Source organism: Rissa tridactyla, chromosome 4 (genome assembly GCF_028500815.1).
Source record: "Rissa tridactyla isolate bRisTri1 chromosome 4, bRisTri1.patW.cur.20221130, whole genome shotgun sequence".
In the NCBI taxonomy this organism is placed as follows: Eukaryota; Metazoa; Chordata; class Aves; order Charadriiformes; family Laridae; genus Rissa; species Rissa tridactyla.
Window position 1 is genome coordinate 65,773,984 of NC_071469.1, and position 21,554 is coordinate 65,795,537.

General features: G+C 35.0%; 1 protein-coding gene across 1 annotated transcript in view; it reads left to right on the forward strand.

Annotated features, from left to right (window-relative positions):
* The window catches only part of C4H14orf39 (chromosome 4 C14orf39 homolog), a 38,909-nt gene extending 17,680 nt beyond the window's left edge, over positions 1 to 21,229 (forward strand). Inside the window, exons 7-19 of the mRNA XM_054199285.1 lie at positions 3,895 to 4,082; positions 4,572 to 4,614; positions 5,117 to 5,237; positions 6,258 to 6,352; positions 11,184 to 11,329; positions 11,788 to 11,867; positions 14,557 to 14,642; positions 14,736 to 14,800; positions 15,938 to 16,008; positions 17,457 to 17,614; positions 18,177 to 18,312; positions 19,754 to 19,811; positions 21,027 to 21,229. Coding sequence (XP_054055260.1) covers positions 3,895 to 4,082; positions 4,572 to 4,614; positions 5,117 to 5,237; positions 6,258 to 6,352; positions 11,184 to 11,329; positions 11,788 to 11,867; positions 14,557 to 14,642; positions 14,736 to 14,800; positions 15,938 to 16,008; positions 17,457 to 17,614; positions 18,177 to 18,312; positions 19,754 to 19,811; positions 21,027 to 21,229 — 1,450 coding nt within the window. The remainder of the gene's footprint in view (positions 1 to 3,894; positions 4,083 to 4,571; positions 4,615 to 5,116; positions 5,238 to 6,257; positions 6,353 to 11,183; positions 11,330 to 11,787; positions 11,868 to 14,556; positions 14,643 to 14,735; positions 14,801 to 15,937; positions 16,009 to 17,456; positions 17,615 to 18,176; positions 18,313 to 19,753; positions 19,812 to 21,026) is intronic.
* Positions 21,230 to 21,554: the final 325 nt, after the last annotated feature.

Sequence of the window (21,554 nt, forward strand, 5' to 3'; positions counted from 1 at the left end):
TTTGGCAGAAATATGAAATAGCATAGTATATTTACAAGACTGTACATAAGTTTTATTTATGAATGATTTTTTTTCCGTTATTAGGACGTGTCTTCATGTATACTGTGATTTCTGTAGTTTCAGATATTCAGGTTTGGGAAGACTTTTTTTGAAAATACACAGGTTGTATCTTTTTGTTCAGAAGCATCGTTTACCTGAATGTAATCCTTTAAATTCATACATGGACTAAGTAAGATAACAATTCGAAGCATTCAGATAATTTCATGCTTTTCTTTATTTGCAAATATGAATTGCATATGATTGTTAGAATATACAAATCAAGTTTTTCTATACTGCAGTATATTCCTCAAAATAACCACAAAGCATGCAAATTCAACATTAGATCCTGAAAAATAGAGTGAGTGGCTCAGGAATGCCTGGTCTAAAACCATTTTAAGACCAGTTGTGGTTAAGATTCTAGTCAGTATTAATTGCAAATTCAGTTTTGTTCAGTAAGTGGCATTTCTGCATTTTAAAGAAATGATTAGTTATGCAATGTAACTGCTACATTCAATGGAATAAAGAACAGTCCCTGAAGATTTTCACTGAAATGTTCAAAATTCAGTGTGCCAGGTTAACCTTCTGAAGTTCTATTTTACACACAGTTAAAATTTTAAAATTCATTTTAGAGAGGTTGCTCACTTTTACTGATCTTTTTGTGAAGGGGAAGAGGTTGGTTAGCCCTATGGTAAAAAGATCATGTCAGACCAATCTAGATATCTAAATACCAATTTAGAGGTGTAACTTTAGGTACTTTAAAATGTTGCTTTGATTTTTTTCTAACTGTTCTTTTTGCCAGTTGTCCAAGACAGCAGAAATAGTATGCCTGATAGTCTTTAATTAACTCAGTTAGTAGCTTATCTGTCTTCTTCCTGTTCGGAGGTCTGTATTTGGTGAAAAATAAGGCTAAATTTGCTTTCTATGAGTATATGATTAAGCCATTTTGACTTTCACTAATTTGAGCTGACAAACCAGAGGAGCATTACTTTTAAATTGCTTCTTTAGATAACTAGTTTCAATTCCAACATGAAAGTGTTTGATCTGCTTTCCTGAGCTTAATTATAAGACATCATGACTATAAATCATAAAATAAATTTAATTAATGTATTTTACAAAAGTGGTTGCTCAAATACAGTCCCTCTGTACTGAAGCATTTGATGAAATATTCAAATCAGCAAGATGTGCATTCATCAAATTCTAAATATTTAAATTAGGAAGAAAAATAAGTACATTTATAACTTTATGCACTGGATGTGCTTTTTAGCCTGGCATTTTGGGGCACTGAGGACCTACTGCTTTAAATGGGAAGATGTTCTAAAAAGATGGGCAGATCAGTTTGCATTTAATTAGGCATTTATTCTGGAGGTTTTAAAAACGTTCCACATTTTTTCATTGTTATTGATTTCAAGAACATATAAGAACGCTTATATGACCTGGAAGTTCATCCTGAAAATAAGTTATATGAAGAAGGAAAGAGGAATAAAGAGCTATCCACGTAATGTACAGGGGTTTTATGGGTGCTGTCCTTTTCCCATTGTCATTAGATTAAAACTTTTTTCTCATTACTTTAATGCGAACAGTGCTGAATTCTAAATAGTCTGTTTAACCGTGTGAACTGGAGGATGTGAATTACTTAAGAAAAAAATAAAATAGTGACAATTTCTCAAGACTGTTATGCTCTGCTATGCTGTGCCATGCTATGCTATACTATATACAGCCATAAATATTAATTTGTGGAAAATACATTTTGGGAAAAGAATAAAAGTTTGAGGATTATTTTCAGAAGCTTGATCTACCTGCTACAGCAAATTATTTTACTTATTTATATTTTTATATTTTTACTTATATTTTATTTGTAATGTATTCTTAATTCGATACCAGCAATTTTTTGTTGCTCAGTTATTGTTTGTAACATCTATTAAATTCAATGGAACTGAGTATTTTCCATCTTCTGTACTTGTGAAATTTTGTACAGTATATACAAATATTCAGTAAATCAAGAAACCTAGATTCCCAAGACCACCCATGTAGAAAAACAAATAGATTGATCTAATTTTCTACATGTAATTTGGGAAGTGTGAATTCCTTGGTTTCACAGTTTTGATCTACAACTTCTTTTCCCTTAACAGGCGTATTGAACTTCAGTCAGATTATCAGGAACTAATGTCTGGAGTGTAGCTTTATTTGAAAAATAAAATCTTACTTTTTTTTCACTGTGACTTTTGTTTTCCTTTTATAAGAGCAGAAGCTTCTACTGTTGAATTCGGACACAATTTTTTCTCTCTTCCATTGCCTGGACCAGCCAGTGGGCAGCCAGGAGCATCTGCCTTTCGATCTTGTTGCATTTAAATGATGAAATGTTTGAGATAAAACATGTTCTTTAAAGAGGAATACTGTATGCTTTGCAATCAGTGAGAACTGATCCTTAATGTAGACTTTATTCATGGTGCAGGTAAACAGGTGGGTCTCTGGCTTTAGTTGCTATTATGCACCGTAATTTGTTTCATAAAGGAATTTCTGGCTAATCTACAGGTGTACTAATAACTTAATATTTTGAAATTTGCCTTTCTCTATTGCTCACATAACCTTTTCCTACAGGATGATGTTTCCTTCGCTTTCTGTGATTTTATATTGGTGCATTCTAATATCAAGCAACTTTGTGTAATATTTCTTTCTCAATTAAATGACTAGTCTACATTAATGAAACATGCTGGATGTCTGTAGCTGTGATATCTCTTTATAAACATGTGCCGTCTGCATAAACGCTCACTATCAAACTCTTTATTATGTATTTTGCATATGCCTAAACTTATCTTTTTTTCAGGAATAAAGGGCATAGAATTTCAACATTAAAAAAAAAATTACATCAATGAGGTAGTTCAATATTTGCAATCTATCCTGTAAATCCCTTGCCTGAGTGAGAAAACCTGAAAAAAAAAGAAAAGTATTTTCCAGTGTAGTCAGTATCATTGATTTAACACAAGAGGATGGCTGTTCTGTGCAACAGCACTTTTCTTTCTCTTCTTTCCAAACATAATATTGATCAATTTTCAGCTTTATGTGATGAGTTACATCCTATTACTTGTTATGGTATCTGTTTGTTTTTGTAGTACAATTATTTCAAAAGCCGATTTAAAGTTATAAAAATGTCATGAACATTAATTGATGCTACCTACTTTAATAATTTGTAGCTATGTACTCACATGATGTCAATGAAATTATATTAGTGTAACGTTAATCTAGAGGGCAGTCCTACAAGAAGCTGAGCAGTCTGGCTCTTTGCCAACTAAATATTTAAGTGTTTGTTTAACCTTAAGCATTAATAGTCCTATTGTTGTAGTGTGACTAATGGGTGTGTTTAGGGCTTCCTTGAGTCAGACACAGATTACTCAGCATCTCCTTGGATGCCCTTAGTCCAGTGATGTATCAGGCTGCTCTAAATATGAGATGCTAGGCCAAATTCTCTTTTGCTGTAACTTTGATATAGCTCCACTGAAACTGAACAGAGAATTTTGCTTGCAGTCAGTTTCATGATAATTACACAGGGACAAAACATTTGTCATCTGCCAGGCTGCTTTTGAATATAATATGCTCTACATTCCTTTCAGAACAATGTGGTTTGACTGTTTTTTTACATCATGAGGGTATTCTTTGTTACACACAGCATAGTCTTCCTTGAAAACAGCTGGAAGATTAAAAATAGAGCCAAATAGTGGTATATTAAATATAATCTGACTTTTTTCCAGGACACCAGCAAGTCTAATTGAGCCGATGCCATAAATTAATAGCTTTTTTTTCCTTATAAACAGTGTCTTCATGCAAAAAAAAAAAATTAAATTACATGTATTTTTATAGGAAAATGTATCAGGATTACATAACCCAGTATAAAGAGATACTGAAGCAATACCGTGAAAAATATACAGAAACTGCTCTTGCACAGGAGTATTACAAAAAAAAGAAAGAACTTGAAGAAATCCAAAACAGAGTTTTGAAACGGTCTGAAAAATATAACTTGAAAGAAGATGCTTGCTTGGATATTCTAGGTACTATTATTATCAATGCTTTTACAGTAGAGCCTATTGGTAGTGTACTGCACATTAAAAGTGCTGTACAGAAATTCTCTATTTAATTTTCCACCATTTCTGTTAAGCTAATAAAAAGATCTTCTTTTTGTTACACCATTTTTAGGAAAAAAAATCTGTAGCAAACTGAGACTTTGAATAAGAATTTAGAATATACATACTAATATTCCCTCCTCCAACCCATGAATGTAATGGGGAGAGGTTTGCCATTGGGATTCTTGGGGTAAAAAAGTCCTAAAATGACTTTAGAACTACCCTTTCAAAATTTTAAATTTATTTTTCACATCTTTTTTAGTGCTGTTCTTAATGGCATCACTCTCTATTATACTACTATTTCTGTTATGTATACTAAGTGAAGATAAGTGCTCCTCATCTATTAATTTATCTTGTATTTGTTAAGAAAATTAGATTTGTGAATTAATGATCTGAAATTAAATTTTATTTCTGCAGACCCTGTTCCTTTTAAATCCCTAAATGATTGGGCTTTACAGATGTATCCTTGATTTGTAGTGTTTATGCAGTTGGCAGGGAAGAAAGTTTATATTTACCTTTGACAACTTTCTATTAGAAAGTACAGTACTTATTTATATATTTCATAGAATGGTTTGGGTTGGAAGGGACCTTAAAGATCATCTAGTTCCAGTCCCCTTGCCATGGGCAGGGACACCTTCCACTAGACCAGGTGTTTAGAGTGGCATCATTAGGATTTCTCTGTGAGAAAAGTGAAGGTCAAATAATACTTTCAGTTTAAATGTATGGGAGCATTTTGAGGAAAGAAAATAAAATTTCACTTAATGACATATCCATCAAAATGCTTCGTTAAGGAGGAGAAGCCAGATTGAAGTCACATTTGAAGATTTGTCTAGGAAGCGTAGATTTGGCAGAGCTTTCTGCATATCTACCATTTGCATTTACAGCATAGAGGGGTCAGGGATCTGATAGTATCCCTTGCTTGAAAGAAGTAATGTTGCAATCTATATTCCATAACGTGAAAGTGCTTCTTCGAGGCAAAAAACACAGGAAATGTTAAAGCTTGCTGCAGTTGCTGTGCAAGAATCCATTGAACTAGAAAAAGAAGCAGAGGAATTAGAAATGAAAATCAATTATTTAAAAAAGGTAACTGCATTTTAATTTTATTTTATATAAATACTTTTTATATATGTAGTTATATATACCACCATTATATTTTCTGAAACATAGAAAAAGTAGCGTGTTTTCAAGCATGTGGACCAATAAGATGATTGCAGTATTAGTAGTTATGTTTCTATAGCATTACATATGTTTTCTTAAAGAAGAGGGGTCCATTAATGTAAAGGCTCTTAAAGCTTGCTTTCTTTGGACCTCAGTTTACACCAGTTTACTTGAGTACACAGCTTTCACTGGTCCTACTCGTTTTTAAGGCTTTGTTAATATGAATGCGTTTAACTATGCTTTACAGTATGAATCATGTAAATTCTCCTCCCCCCTTGCCCCCCCCCTAAATAAAATGTTTGTGGGGGGGTAATACTCAGAGGTAAAACTGGCTGATTTTAGACAGGAGGTCAGTACAGTTCCACTGACTAGAAAAAGCACTGATATTTCAAAAAATGATTTTGTCGGGACGTTTTGATCCAGTCCTCTGCTAGGTGGTACAAGCTCTCTCCTAAGCATCTGGACACTTTTACCTCTCTGGACCACATTTACTGTTGTGTCATCCATGCCTACTTCAGCCAGCCTTGTGCTGGTAGAAGCATATTGTGCACAGGTGGTGTTTTCTATTTATATTTTGTGATACTGTTTGACACTCATAGTTACAAACTAAAGTTCCTAATGTGGTATGTGCTGTATAAACATGCAGTAAGAAGGGATGTGGTGAATTTATTTATAAGTATGAAGGTGACCGTGTAAGGAGCTCCTTGTTCTGAATAGATACATAGAGTCTGTGCTCAAAAACTTCTGTGTTCATTCCAGTTGTTACAGTCAGTCTAACAAAAAATATTACCTCACTTGAACCTTGGTCTGCTTATTTCTTCAGACTGTCTTGGCTACAAAAACTCTACTACTGTGCACTGATTCATCAGGTTTAGAAAACATTTGCAGCACGTAGCTATAATTTTTCAAGTTTTTTCGATTTATATTTGTTCCTTATCTTTTAAGACATTTGAAGAGACTACAGAAGATCAAAATAATTCCAAAATGATTGAAGGGAAAAATCAGAAAAGTCTAGAGAAGCCAAAGGAGTTTAAAGAAAGGTACACTTAAAATGCTTTCTTTCCCTTGCTTTTATATAGAGTACTATCTCAGCATTTACACAAAGACTGCCACAAAACAAATTGTTGCTGAATAATGACTGGCAAGCTTCTCTAACCCTGGTTATGTGATTTATTTATGTAATTCTAGAAGTTTTATATTTCTTGGGGTTAAGATGGTGGGAAATTTTGATTCTTGGAACCTAAATGTATCTGGAAACATACTATTCAAAAGTATTTTTCAGAAACCTTTGTTCCTCACAGCTGCTGCTGCTAGATGTGTGTGAATAATTGTACGAGTTTTGAATACAACTACAGTGACTGTGCGGTCAGAGATAAAATACATTACCTCTACTAAATGCATATTTGGGGAAAAAGAGGCAGGGTTTCACGTCATTTGCCTTCAGCTCTCAACTACTTAAGAAATTTAACTCTTAATTTAGTTCTTAAAAACAAGCATGAGTGAAAGTTTCATAGACAGGATTAATGGCTTAGTAAATTAGTCAGTGGTCATTTACAACCAGGACTCACTTTAATATGAGCTCAATTACAATGACTGAAAATCACCATCAGGACTATCTTGCACTTATCTGGAGTCCTTGTAAGTGCTGAAACATCAGCCTTAGAGCTGATGCTTTTACACCAAAATCCATTTTAAACTGAAACTCTGTCCAAAAGACTTTGTCCGAATTATTTTACAATATGGGGTGCTTGAAAAAGAAGCTTTTTAGGGCTTTAAATAGGGTTTTAGTGGACTGCATCTATAGAAATGCTTCATTTTAATAATCTCTAAGAGCCTTTCCACAGGGCCATTTTAGGTCTTTAATATCTTCTTACAGACCTATGAATTATTCAGATAATTTTTTTTTGTGTGGTTTAAGCCCTTACACCCATTCTGTCTTCTTTTATAAGCTTCTTGTAATTGGCAAGACCTCAGAAACATAGGGAAGCAAGAAATCCACTTTAGTTTTAAGACTAGCTAAAAAAAAAAAGATGGGAAGCACTCCCTTTGAATTTTCAAAGAAACCCACGTATGTTCAGTCTGCAGAAAGCAAAATACTGATTAAAGACCTATTATAAAAGGCAGAGATTGTGCTCCGCGCATGGAAGCATAAGAAGCACTCAGTCAGGCTCCTCATGGAAAAGAATTCATAGGCTACATTGCTGCACCTGCAGTTTGTATGTTTACTTCTGCATCATGGAGTCTTCAGGTCTTTGTACCTTCACCTGAAGTTGTGCCTTGATTGCATATAAGTAGATCTTTTTGGTGCTCTTACTGAAGCAATAATCCCATGGCTTGTGTCATGGTTATAAGATGTTGTAAACATTTTACACTGTCCTAACTCACATTGCCTTTTAACCTCCATGTATGCGTTTATGTGATACAGCAAGTGGTATCAGACCATAATCTGGTTATTAATTAATGTTTTTTCTAGAGTAAATTTTAAAGCTTAATTATGTCAAAGATATCCATAACATGAAGGCTTGTAGAAAATGGTATAAAAATTGTTTTTAAAAATCCCCATTTGGTATTAGTGTATTAAAAAAAAAAGTCTTCACTAGAAAGCATAGAAGTGTCTGATTAAGTAACTACTGATGTTAAAACGGGCCTATTATGAATCTGTGATTGTAAACACTGTGAAAAAAACAGTGTTTTTTTTGAGACATAATGAGTCTCATAAATTAAAACCTTTGCAGACTCAAGGCAATGTACAAAAATATAATAGCAGAATGTGGGTACCAAAGGCAGTAGTCCCATGAGCTGTTCTGCAGTCACTATGAGGTTGCAAGCAAGCAAAGAGAACTTTGTGAAGAAAAGGAGATACCTTAATCTTTTGCCACAAAAGAAGAGGAAGAAGAATAAAAAATAAGACTTGTACTGATGAACTGATGCAGACCAGTGTGAAGAGAAACCATCAGAATCAAGAGAAAGAACTAAAGAGAGCAATGAAAGCACTGAGCAGAGCAATGTACCCATGAAATGCTTTAGAGGGCTACAAGACAAGAAACCAACTTGCAAGTTAATAAATAGGTGCTGATATGTATGTTCTCCTTTGGGCAGGAGGATGGCAGTGTAACTGTTCTTGTAAAAGGCTTGGAACATTTTAGTTTGAATCACTTATTGCTGGCCAGGTAGTCATTGATGAGCAAGACAGCAAAACACAGATTCCTCTTCTCATACCACCTGTTTTCTATGATTAGTGGGCTTTCATACTTCAACAGTTATATAGACAAGTATCATAGTTAAAATTTCCAAATCAAGAGTTCTAATCAATCACCAAATAGAACTTTACTCTTTTGAAGCCCTGGTCTTGATTTTCCAATTAGAGATTATATTTATTACATAGGAAGGCTGACATCTTGAACTGTGCTTTGGCATGTATCATGTTCATTTTCTCTGCTTTTGTAAAATGTTTACAAGAGGTTTAATCCCATTATTCTGTAATTTTGTGGGTTTGGTTTGTTGGTTTTTTTTTTTTTAATTTTATTGTATTTTGAATTTGATTATGTGTTAATTCCACATCTAAATACCTAAAACTTCTTACGTTCCAAGTGAGAGCTTTCCGCTAAAACTTCTTGTAAAGGATATTCCATGGTGGATTATTGCAGATTTTTCAGAATCTTTGCATGACAAGTGATTAGCTTTTACTGATCAAAGAAATAAACTTTGTAATATAATTCTTGGAAAAATACTTACAAAGCTGTTTGTGGACTTCCAGATGTAAACATATACGAAGAGTCAGCCCAGAGCTGACCACAGCCTCATAGTCAGTTATTAGGGCAGCTAGTTATTAAAAGTCCTGCTTCCAAAAGGACTTGCTGACATGCGCCCAATTGGAATTCTGAACATGGCTTCAGTAGAGAGTCCTGGTAAATACCACAGTAGCAACTGTGATTCTTCGTATGTAATCAAATACACTTGATTCCTATAATAACTATATAAAATCATATTAATCTTTGGGCTTCATTATGCTACAGAGAAGAAACTACTGCTGAGGAAGTGGGATTTTATTTTGACTTAAGAATATCTATTTTTTTCTTTGCACTTTAGTAAAAAAAAGTTATCTATTTTGCAGTATGGATCAAGATAAAGATTTTTTTTATCTGCTCAGATGTCTGCTAACAATGAAGTAGAGAAAGAAGATAATGATCTTGTTACTGCAATTTGGGCTATTTTGAGCTTCAGTATGCAGTTTGATTTTTCTTTCAGTGGTTATTAATTATGTCAGAACTTGCGCATTTTTTTTTTTTCAGTAGCGTTCTTGGGGAGGGGAGGGAGCAGGTGTATTACATATGCATAAAGTTTAACTGCAGGCTCTTTTGGGAGGTTTTGTTACTTAAAAAAATGTATATCTTAAGAGCTTCTGAGTTGTGTAACTCTGCCATTGATACATTCTTCTGAATAGGTATGCATGGTAAAAGAATGCTTTCATTCATGGAGAGTGAATTTTTAGAAATACAGAATTGTCTGGTAGGCTTTATAGAAGCACATGGAAACTGACTCCAGAAACTTTTAAAAACACAATTTGTCACCCTAAATTCTGTAAAACCAGAATGGTTTATGGCAATCTAACTCATGACCTCAGCATCAGCAGCCTTGTTCAATTCATTTTTGAATGATGATTGTGGTAAAGTGGCCAAATAAGCCACTTTGAACAAAGTGAAGCAGATTTAGCCAGACTTCTATGCTTAGCTCTGTTTTTATTTCTCCTTGTTTTTGCACTCTCTACATCTGAATTTAAAGATACACCATCCATATACACATATTGTTTCCTGTAGTACTCATTCTTGACACAGGTAATACCTGTAATTACTGTCACTGAAAGAAATACAGATTCTTTTTAGTCTTTTATTATTCCTGGTTTTTTTGATCAAAGTATTAGGTGGTTTATATAGTTTGTTGGGTCGCAGTCCGTCAGAGCACTTCATGTATGTGTAACTTTACAGGTGAAGATAGTCCTTTTTATCAGAGTTACTTGACTGAGGTGCATTCACGGTTTTATGTGATCATGGTTGTGCATGTATATTACTTTAATGTGTTGTTAGGTCCATATATCTTAACCAGTGCTTTGAGTTTGGTATTTTTTCAGTAGTATTGCTAATTTTGCTCCACACTACCTTATAAAGTGCATCCTGCATTTTATCTTATTTTTATTTATGGAAAATTTCAGGAAGAACAAGACTGCCTTAATTCTTCATTTGTCCTGAATAGCATTGTTTAGTCAGCTGTAAACCAGATGTTGTAGCTAGAAGCACAGAGGTGCTAAGCAGGAATGCCAGAGAGAAAATAAAATACAATTAATTATTTTAAAAAATGGTAAATGTTCCTGTGCCAAATAGCAACTTTTCCCTGCATCATTCTGCTAATCTTTGTCTTTCTACACTGTACTACACAGATAATTACCCCACATGTGAAAACACCTGCTGCAGTTTTCTCTTTTGTGTACGTATAGTGTGAGTATTCCAGACAATCTTAGAGAGAGAAAAGGTGTTTTTAAATGTGAAAATGTGATTTCAGAACTACGATAATGAAGTACTTTGATTAAAGTGTAAAACCCAAAACTACAAATATTTTTCTTTGATACTGGCAAAATTTAAGTCAGCAATGTTCTTATGATTGGCTTATTACTACTTTATGTCATCTTCTTTCATTGATAGTCTCTGTCTGATATTATTTAAAGAAAACTTAAATTTTTATCAACTGCTGGAGCTGAAAGAGGTAGAACCTCCCTGGCAGCATGCATCTCCCTCGAAAACTCTACTTATTTGAAACAGTTTTATTTTATGATTTCCTTTGTTTTGTAATTGTTAACTTAAATTTTCTTTTTTTTAGGATATTTGAAGAGAGTGAACGGAATGATCCATCTTTGCTAAATGAGAAACATCAACTGTACAAACCACTACATGTCCCATGCATTCCTCGTAAATTAGTACACTCTGTACAGAGTATTAGATTCCCAATGCAACGGACAGAAACAGGTGCAGTGTGCTTAATGATCTTTCTGTGAGAATTTTGGATTATTTTTGTGTAAATGAATGGCAACCATGATTACAAATGTAGCGAACTGTTCCTACTGTGGTAGTTGAAGCCAGGCTTTCAGTGGAAGTTGGGTACGTACCTGTTTTTATGTTCTGAAAATCTATGTCTGATTTCTCTCTTTTCTGTGCAGTGAGTAAAGTAAGATGACAGGTATACCTGATGCATAATATCAGAAAAATCTGTAACATAACTTTATCACTGTTTGCATAAATACAGTAAATATTAACTGAGTATTATTTGCAGTAAATTGATTGATACTTTCATATTTTGTGATGATTTTCTTTTTAGATCATTTAACAGGAAAAATTATAAGCTTTGTTCCCAAGTTCAGTTTAACAATGCCATGCTTTGGATACTTAATCCTATGGACAATATTAAGTAATATTTGTTAATTTAGGGAGAGAAGACAAAGAAAGACCTATGGAACTTTCAGTGGCCACTAGCAGTTCCTCCAGCCTTGCAGAAAATTCATCACAGGTATTCATCTCTCCCACTGGTAAAACCATGAGATTATATAATCTGTTTTATGTGGTTTTTTTAAATTTAAAACACTTCAAGTATACCTAGTGCTATTATATCTTACATAAAACTTCTTAACATTGTAACCAGGACACTAATCTTGATAATCTGCTATTAGTTGATAATAAAAAAATTTCTTTGGTACCATTTCTAATTCAACTGAAAATATGTATTTTCTTACAAAGTGCAACTGGTAGTCATAGTAAGCATTCTAGTGACAAACTTGAGGTGGACTATTCAAATAATTTTGTATAACAGTTTTTAAAATTTAGAATAACCTTTGTAGATTCACGTGTTTGTATGTAGCAAATTTTTGAAGTTCTCAAAAAGGAATATACTGATTATTATTATTACTGATTATTATTTATATTATATTATTAGAAGGAATATACTGATTATTATTATTATTACTGATTGTCAGCCATCTATTCTGTAATGAAGGATTTTGTAAAGAATTAAATGGGCAGGATGCTATACAGGACCACCTACAGTTAATAGCTCAGTTCTGAGGTTTAACCAGAAACAAAAATCTGGGCTGAGTGGAATAAAACCACGAGCACCATTGCTTTGTACACTTGAGGAGTCCACAACTACATCTTCCATCTCTCACCCATAAACAAATAGTTCCCATGGCACTTTTTGAAAAGGTGAAGTGTATTGCAGCTTAATATCTTAAATATACAAACACAATAAAACGATCCTGAAACAAGCCGGAGGAACAATTTGCACAGTTATGAAAACTACTAACAAAATCTCATTAAGTGCAAGAACATTGTCGCAGTCTGGGCCGGGTTGGCCAATGACAAGGCAACAGATGCTCTCCCCCATCTCTCGCTCCAAGGAGAGGAAGAAGAAAGAACGAAGAGATTTATGAGTTTAGAAAAAAACTAAACTATTTTAATGAAATATCATTAATAAAATAAAAAGGAAATAACAAAATAGATACAATATATACAAATATACACTAAACCATATCAGTCTCCCAGGGAGATGGCACTGGGAAAGTTCCAGACTGGACTCAGTGACAAACGGGAACTGGAACACACTGACAGGAATCAAAAGGCAGATGAGCTGACAGGGTCCTCCTCAGACATCAGTCACTGAAGAAAGAGAGCCATTGAAGAAGCAGTCCACAGAAGAAGAGCCCTTGGAAAGAAGCCAACAAAGAAGAGCCAGCTTCCCCCCTTTGATTCCTCAGCTTTTATACTGAGCAATATGCAATTGGTCAGTTTGGGTTACCTGACCTGTCCACGCCTCCCCACAGGTGTGACCCCTCCACAGGGTAAACAACCAACTCAGCTGACCCTGGCTGCCACAGAAAGTTTTGCTGAACAGAAAGTTGGCTCTGCTCCCCCCCAAACCAGGACAAACATTCGTAGGACCAATGGCCTGTATAAAGATAAGGTAAGGCCATAGGAGGTCAAATAAACAGTTTGCAACTGTGTTCGCTGTACAGAAGCTTGTGGAAGTTTCTATACCAAACCCTTTCTTTTTAAGGGACATCTCACTGGATCTATTTAAACTCAAATGTTAATGAACAATAAAAATTGTAAAGTAAAAAATTAACAGAACCAGTTGTGATTTTCTTCAGAATTTCAAGGGAACTGAAGGATAAAGTGAGTTAATCACTAAATGTTTTAGAGTGGAGCCTGTAGTAGAAGAAGCCTTCATAAGACAACATGGAACACGACTAGGAGAAGTTTCAAGCAATTCTGATTTGTGACTGGCTGAGGGAGTTGGATGTGATGAGGATGATGGAAGAGCTGTTGCCAGGGTAATCCAGAGATGAAGAAGGGAATCTGTGACCTGGAATTGCATTTAGAGAATAGTGGGAAGCAGTAAGTCAAGGCTAAGGGAACTTTAAGAAAGGGTGATGGCAACAAGGAAAAGAAGATGGAGTCTGAGGAAAAATATAAAGTTTGGAAGAAAGGAGGTTTCTGTGCTTCAGAAAAGGAGTGCTGTAAACCACAGGAGTTGAGTGGCAGACAGATTCTGCATAACCAGCCCTTTTGTTCCCCGCTCTGAATTGATTTCAAGTTGATACGCTTTGCAAATTAAAACCAAACCTGAACTTGCAGCTCCCTGTGAAATAGCATTTAATCTGATGCTGAGCCATAGTACCACTCTGCTCTTTAGGCACACTTATATGCTACATATAAGAGTTAGGGCTTCTGATCTCATGAAAATCTGTGAGGCAGGATTATTTCCATGTTTTCTGCAGTTTTTCAGTCCTGACAGGAGTCATGTTTCCTGGTTTGCATACTCACTTTGACCTTTGGAGGTGGAGACAGGCCTGGCTCCAGCGCTTTCTGTGTTGTCAATCAGGAGCAACCTGGCTGCAGTAGTAGAAAACCTGGATAAAGTTTGTAAATTATGTAATGTTATTTGTATGACAGAAAAGTTAATTATTCACCTCTAATCATCAATGCTGTGAATGAGACTTTATAAAAAATTATGGAAGGTGTTTTGGGTATCATGCTGTTAAAATGTAGGTAAAGCAAAGATAAGCAAAAAAGTTTTTATGTTTCCTGACTCATAAAAAGAGGTTAAGAGAAGGGACTTCCACAGCCTAAGGAGAAACCAGAGTGATATTGTTGAAGTGACAATTTCATATGCTGCCTCATTTGAATTTTTTGCTATGTTTTAGATAGTTATTGATGCTGCAGGGACTAATAACCCACAAATTGCCCAAGTTCCATCAATAGCAAGTTTACAAAACCAAATGCAATGCAGGTAACTTTTCTTTAACAAAGTAGTTTTTGTTCTTGAGATTAGGGTTTATGGAAATAATCCATATTCACATAAACAGTAATTTTTGTCTTTTAGATTGGTAATTCCTCCAAAGCAGATGAGTTCTAATCAACAGTTTGAGAGTGAAAATGCAGTAATAGGTAAAGTACCACTGTCGTTTTTTTGATAGGATGTGCAGTTACTATATGCTGGATCACATAAGTATAAACCAGAAAATTATAGGGGCCAAATTTTCATTCTGGTATTAAGTGGGCCACCACTTAATATTCCTTTTAGTATTTAGTATTCCTTTTCGCCTTTGATTATTTAGTTCAAACTTTGAGTATAGCAGACAGGAAGTGTCCTAATTTAAATAGAGACTGAACTGCTCAGTAATGTGGGATTCATTCTGCATTGACCATTGCTAATGAAAGGAACCTTCCAGCATGTCTGCTCTAGTCTCAAATTACTTGGGTAAAATGAAATCCAGTCTGAAAATCTGCCCAGAAGGCATGAGAAAATGCAAAGAAAAGAGATACAATAAACTCAGTAATTCAGGAATCTTGAAGCATCAAATTAAGATTATTAAAGACAAAAATTAACTTGAGAAATACTTACAGAATTCTTACAGAAACAAAACAAAGTAGTTACAAATACATCTATAGTTTTTGAAATCACAAGGCACTGAGCTTCAGTTTAAATATATTTTTTTCTAATTATACTGCCAATTTAGATGCATATCAAAAATTATAGTCTGTTTTTTTTTATAAACGGGATCCTAGTGATGTGTCCTGAAACACAGGATCTTAACCCACAGTGCCTGAAACGTTGCATTGTTGAAGCTTAGAGCAGAAAGTCTGATAATATCCTCATTTCTCATCCTGACTTCTGCCCAGTTCTTTAAGATACACTTCATCGGCACATCATATGGATGTGCTTTTTCTATTGTTTCCACCTGGTTTCTATTGACTGATATTAGGACTCTCAAAGGGCAGTAGCTGAATTAGCCAAACATAGCACTCTCAGGGAGAAATACCTAGGTTTGAAGAACATACCAAACCATATGAAGCAGCCTAAGCATTGCTTTAACAACAGCGAGTAAGTGGCAGAATGAGAGGTAACTATTATGGACATAGACACAAAGTGGATTATTATGAAAACTACAGTCAGGACACTTTCTTACCAGTAACAATGTCATGTTAGTAAACCTTTCTCAAGAATTCTTTCCCACAACATAATTTTTGTTTATCCAATTAAAATGCTGTTATAATACAAGCAGTGCTGTCATTTTTGTATAGCAAACCAAGAGGCCAAATGTGGTGGTAAAGAAGGAGAAGATGAGCCAAAGGATTCCTCGTATATACCTCAAGTAAGCAAAGCATTTCTTATGTCAGTAGTAGTTACTTTATTTAGAATAGTCAAACTATCTTGACGTATTTGAATCTACTGGCAAGAGGTAAGTCTCAGAAATTGGCAAAGCGACTCATTATAAGGTGCCGAACAGGTGAGAAGCCAATCAGTGCCTTCTGATTACTAGTACTTCTGATCATTGCTCTTGATCGTGTCATAGGCTATTTAGGATGACTATCCTATGCACGTCTTAGTTTTTATATAAATTGGTGCATATCATTTTCATCAGTGTGAGCTGGTGAAACATATTTAAAAAATGTTTGCATTTCAATTTCATTTCTCCCACAAAACTATAGTGAATAGGCCCTGTGCTGGCTACAGAGTCTGTATGGCTCCATTGGCACTGCTTTTACTGGCTGCGCTTGAATGCGAGATTAAGCTCACCATGCCGTAATAATCAAGAGATTGTATATACAGCTTGTATATATAGGTGATATCAAGATGTGGTTTAACACTGGCCAGCAGCTAAGCACCACACAGCCACTTGCTCACTACCCCCCCACAGTGGGATGGAGAAGAGAATCAGAAGGATAAAAGTGCCGGGGGCTGAGACAAAGACAGTTTAATAGGTATAGCAAAAGCTGTGCATGCTAGCAAAACAAAATAAGGTATTCATTCACTGCATGCCATCTACAGGCAGTTGTTTAGCCATTTCCGGGAATGTAGGGCTTCATCACACGTAATGGTTACCTGGGAAGACAGATGCCACAACACCAAACAGCCCCCCTTTCGCTTTCCCCACAGATTTTATTGCTGAGCATCATATGGTATGGAATATCCCTTAGGTAAGGTGGGGTCGGCTGTCACAGTGGTGTCCCCTTCCAACTTCTAGTGCGCTCCTAGCCTACTCACTGGCGGGGCAGCATGAGAATCAGAAAAGGCCTGGACGTTGTGTGAGCACTGTTCAGCAATAACTGAAACATCCCTGTGTTATCAATCCTGTTTTCATCACAAATCCAAAATATAGCACCACGCAAGCTATGAACTCTCAGCCAAAACCAGTACACAAGTTCAAGTTTGAGATATTCCTCGTCTTCTCGTTGGCTCTCTACAGGCTGATGCCTGTGGAGAAGAATGTCTTTAAAACAATATTCACTCTGATGGAATTTGCTCCACAGAATCCAAGTGCGCATTCTCATTTAACATTTTCTAAGGAAGACAAAATATCTCATATATAGTTTCATTCACAAGAAGTCCATTTTAAATTAGATAAATTAGGGTTACCGTATTAAGTGTGGTGAATACGTCACTGTGACAATTTTATTAAAATCCTTTTACTTTTCATGAGAATAAAACTAAGTGACTAACCCTAAAACATATAATTAATATATTTATAGGTAAATGTACTAATGATATTTTGGGAAATTTTATATGCCATAAACATTATTGTATATTTCTTTTTAATAGGACATACAGACATGTTTTAAGTCAAATGAAGATAATCCTGACACAGCAGAAGAAAGTGCAGAACGTTTTTTAAAAGCACCTGAAACACCTGAGTTTGTAGGAACACCTGACTCAAAGGGGAAGAAACCCCAGTTCTCTAAAACACCTCCATTTGACTTGTATGATTTCAGCTTTTATTTAGATTTTGAGCAAAGTTGCATTGATGTGTATTGTATAAGCATTTCCACTGTTTTTGAAAGATACTATAGAAAGGCTTCTCTAGAAGGTTTTCTGAAAATATTCAATTTTTTTTCTGCTTTACACTAGGTAATTTATTATATTTTCTTATGCTAGGTAATTTATTATATTTTCTTCTTTCAGTATCATTTCCACTTGAAGCTGTTTTGAAGGAGGGTGTCTCTGCTTAGAAATATATGAGACACAGGTTCTTTGTAGCTCCTTTGCTAAAATTGTTGTATTTTCCTGCATTTTTATTTGTTACACCAATTGCTATCTTTAGACAGTTTTTTTGGTAAAAGGGTAGGGAATTAGTAAAAACACCACCTCACTTTGCTTTAAAGAGTTGTGTTACCCATTCTGTGTTGCAAGAAGCAGTTATTGATGGAAGCTATGGGAATCTAAAAAAGTGACAAAATAAAAAAAGAAAAAATAGAAGAAAAAAAGCCCTCTATGCTACTTTTAAAAACTATTAATGTAACTTCTTCCTTTCTGTCTTTACAGCATTCACAATTTAGGTTGTGAAGAAGGAACATCAAAATCTCCTGCTTTCTTTTCTTTCATGAACTTCTCACAGAAGTCACCTGGCTTTAATTTATTTGATTCTTCTGTGTTTGGGGCAGAAAATTCATCTGATGAGGTAAAAATGAGTATTTGAGAATATTCGATTTCCACAAAGCAGAATATGCTAAGGAAACAGCATTGACAGTGAATGAGATTTTTCAGACTGGTTATCTTTGTAGCAAATAATTGTTTTATTAGCTTGCTTAATTTTACATTTGATATCCTTTGAAAATGCTTATCTTCTTTCCTGGCAATCTCCCTATGATGACTCCAGATCAAGTATGAATCTTTCCCATATGGGCAAGATTGGATCTTGTGCAAATATACAGGTGACTAGATTCACAAAGAGTCTTCCGTCTCAGTATTGCAATGCAAAACTTTGGGGACCCTAGCAGAATTCAGAACTCGTATGCCTGTCCTGTGTGATTTTGTCTTACTGAAGTGATCAGTCGGGTACTTAAAATTTTTCTTTTTCCCCTACATTTTTCACAAAATGCAGCACACTGAAAAAAGGACGAAAGGGCTATTTATTAGGAATATTGAAGAGCAAATATGGATTAGTTAAATGGAAGAGATAGGTAGGCAACTAATTGTAACAGGGAGTGGAATCCAGGTCTTCCTTTTCTTTTGCAGGTTCCCTAACTATGGTGCTTTGGAGAAATTTTTACTCTCGTGGGCTAATAGATAGATAGCTGGGTATTCAGGATAGATGTGTGTCAGTGCATAGTGCAATGGTTAGGTATCATTCCCTGGCAATGTAGATTCGAAGCCCATTATGCAAACAAGGGATTTGAACCCAGGTATCTCCTGTTTCAGTGGGTGTGCTCAGTCTTGAGGTTACTAGATAAAAGCTGAAGGAGGGAAGAGGGAAAATACTATTATATTTTGCGTTTGGCAATATATGTGTTGTTGATAACTCCTAGTGTGAATTGTTTAGGAGTGACGTTGGTATTAAGTCACCTAGTGCTGTCAGAACCGCTTTTATTTTGTGCCTGCTCAGTGGCAGAAACCAAGAATTTACTAGCCTGTAGCAGTCATGTTAGATGGGAGTTTTGAAGGACTTAGATATCTGTTATAAATCTACCCTAAGAACTCTTCTCAACAGTGATGAGTGGTTATTCTGCTACTCTTTCTGGCAATATTAGGTCCTACTCAGTAGGCAGTGATTATGTTGCTGCTTAGAGGTTTTCTAAAACGTCACAGAATGAAGTAATTTTGAATCTTTTCACTTTAAAAAACATCAGTAATTCAGATCAGATTTTGGTCTGTTCTCAATCTGATGATTTTTCCAGAAGAATGGAGGGAGTGTGTTTGCAGATGTAAGCTAATATCATAAAACCTGTATCACCTTGAGTTCACCTTGCAACTTTATGGACTGATACATACATAACTGCAAATTTTGTGAAGGCTGCTAACGTTCACTGAGACCAAGAACGAATGAACTTATTAGATGTCAACATTAGAACCTATCTTTTGTCTTTCTCATTTGTTAAATAAAATGGCTGTTTACATTTCAGGCAGAGGAAAGTTATTCTGTGGGAAACTTGAACCCTCTGTCCCCACACAAAGATATTGGTAAGTCTAAAAATCACATATACTTTTGTATACCAGCTGTCTTCTATTTGTGCTTATGTGACTGACAAGCTTATGATCCTGCTTAACAAGGCACCTTTGGTTGTCTAAAAAGGTGTTCGGTTTTAATACTGCAGTTCAGTGGTTTGTTGCGTTCATTTGTGTTTTGACTATCATAAATCTTTCCCTGCGTGTTTGGCTTCAAATGTATGAGAAGTCATGAAAAAAAGGTACGAGGAAAACAGAAATAGGCATAGTGTTAAGTGTGCTTGAAGCAAACTGAGATGACCTGCAAGGGAAAACAAAAATGTAAGTGTCAAAGCTTTTTCACTGATAAAAAGAACTGTTCTTTTAATGGAAAAAACTACAGTATTTGGTAAATTCACCCTTTAATTTAAGGCTGCCAGCTTAGCATTGTAAGAATACATCTGTTGGGTTTTTTCCTCCCTCAACTAAAATGAAAATAAAGTTTCTATTTGGTTAAAGAAATCTTGATAGTAAACTTACTTCCATCAGTTTAAACTGTTGGAGGTACACAATGTTAGAGAGAGGAGAGTCAGACTTAATACAGCATCTTCCACTCATACTGAGCCACGCACATTCGCACATTCTGTGTGAAATCCTGGCTTTACTGAAATGAAAGGCCAATTTTTCATTATATTGATAGGATCAAAACTTACTCTTGATCAAACACTTTTCTGAAGGGAACTGTAATCTGCTCTTTTGTTTTGAGGTGCTACAAGTGCAAAGCCACTTGAAGTGTATTTTTATAAGGTTGTATGCATTTTTCTGTTGTAGAGAAAAGTGTATGAATTTTCTGTTACTAAATATAAAACTCGGGTGTTTTTCTGTCAGCTTTGTTTCTCCAAGTATTTCAGTGGTTGATCTCATTGTTCTGTAGAGAAGAAATAATCTGCAAAAATATATCAGTTTACAAAGACCTCTGTGGCTTAGTATTCAAAATATTTCACCCAGTATATCATGCAGAAGCGTTTTGTTGTTCTAAATCATTCAAGTACTTCACACTTCATTCTGTGTAGGTTCTAATAATGCCCTCCTTGAAGTACCATTTCTAGTGCAGAAATAAACACACAACAGTAGGCTGATACTCATCAGATGCTGGGAGTAAAATATTAGTAAAGAAACATACTATGCTGAATGCAGTATTCTTTCAGTAAGATTTAATCTCATAATAAATATAATGTGTATTCCATATAGGAAGCTTGTTTGGGAAATCAGAAAGTGAGGATGCATTTGCCTTTCCTTTCCCTTCGGAGTCGACTTCTCATGCATTTGGAGATGGAAAAGATGACTTCAGTTTTCCATTTGCATTTGGACAGGATCAGAGATCATCACAGTCTCCTTCTATGAAAGGTTTTCATTCTTCTTTACAAAATACAAAGCCATTTACGTTCTTTTGAATACCTTTGACTTCCTTGTAAATTCTTTTCCTACTTAGCCTTGACAAATGTTTTCAGTTTCTGAAGTTAAAGTACTAAGCATTTAATCTTCTCCTTTCATTTCATGTAAGAATATGTTATTGCAATTGTTGCAAGAGCATGTGTATGTTCATCAGGCACACATGCTTTGAGATGCAACTCTTATTTTTCTTACTTACTTTCTAAATATGTTGTTTTCATAAAATGTTATGATATGTTCTTGCTAAATTGTCACTTAGAAGCAGCAGAAATATCATTTTACAGTAGTGTGTTGAGTTAATTCAATATCTGTGAAAAAGCGTCTAAA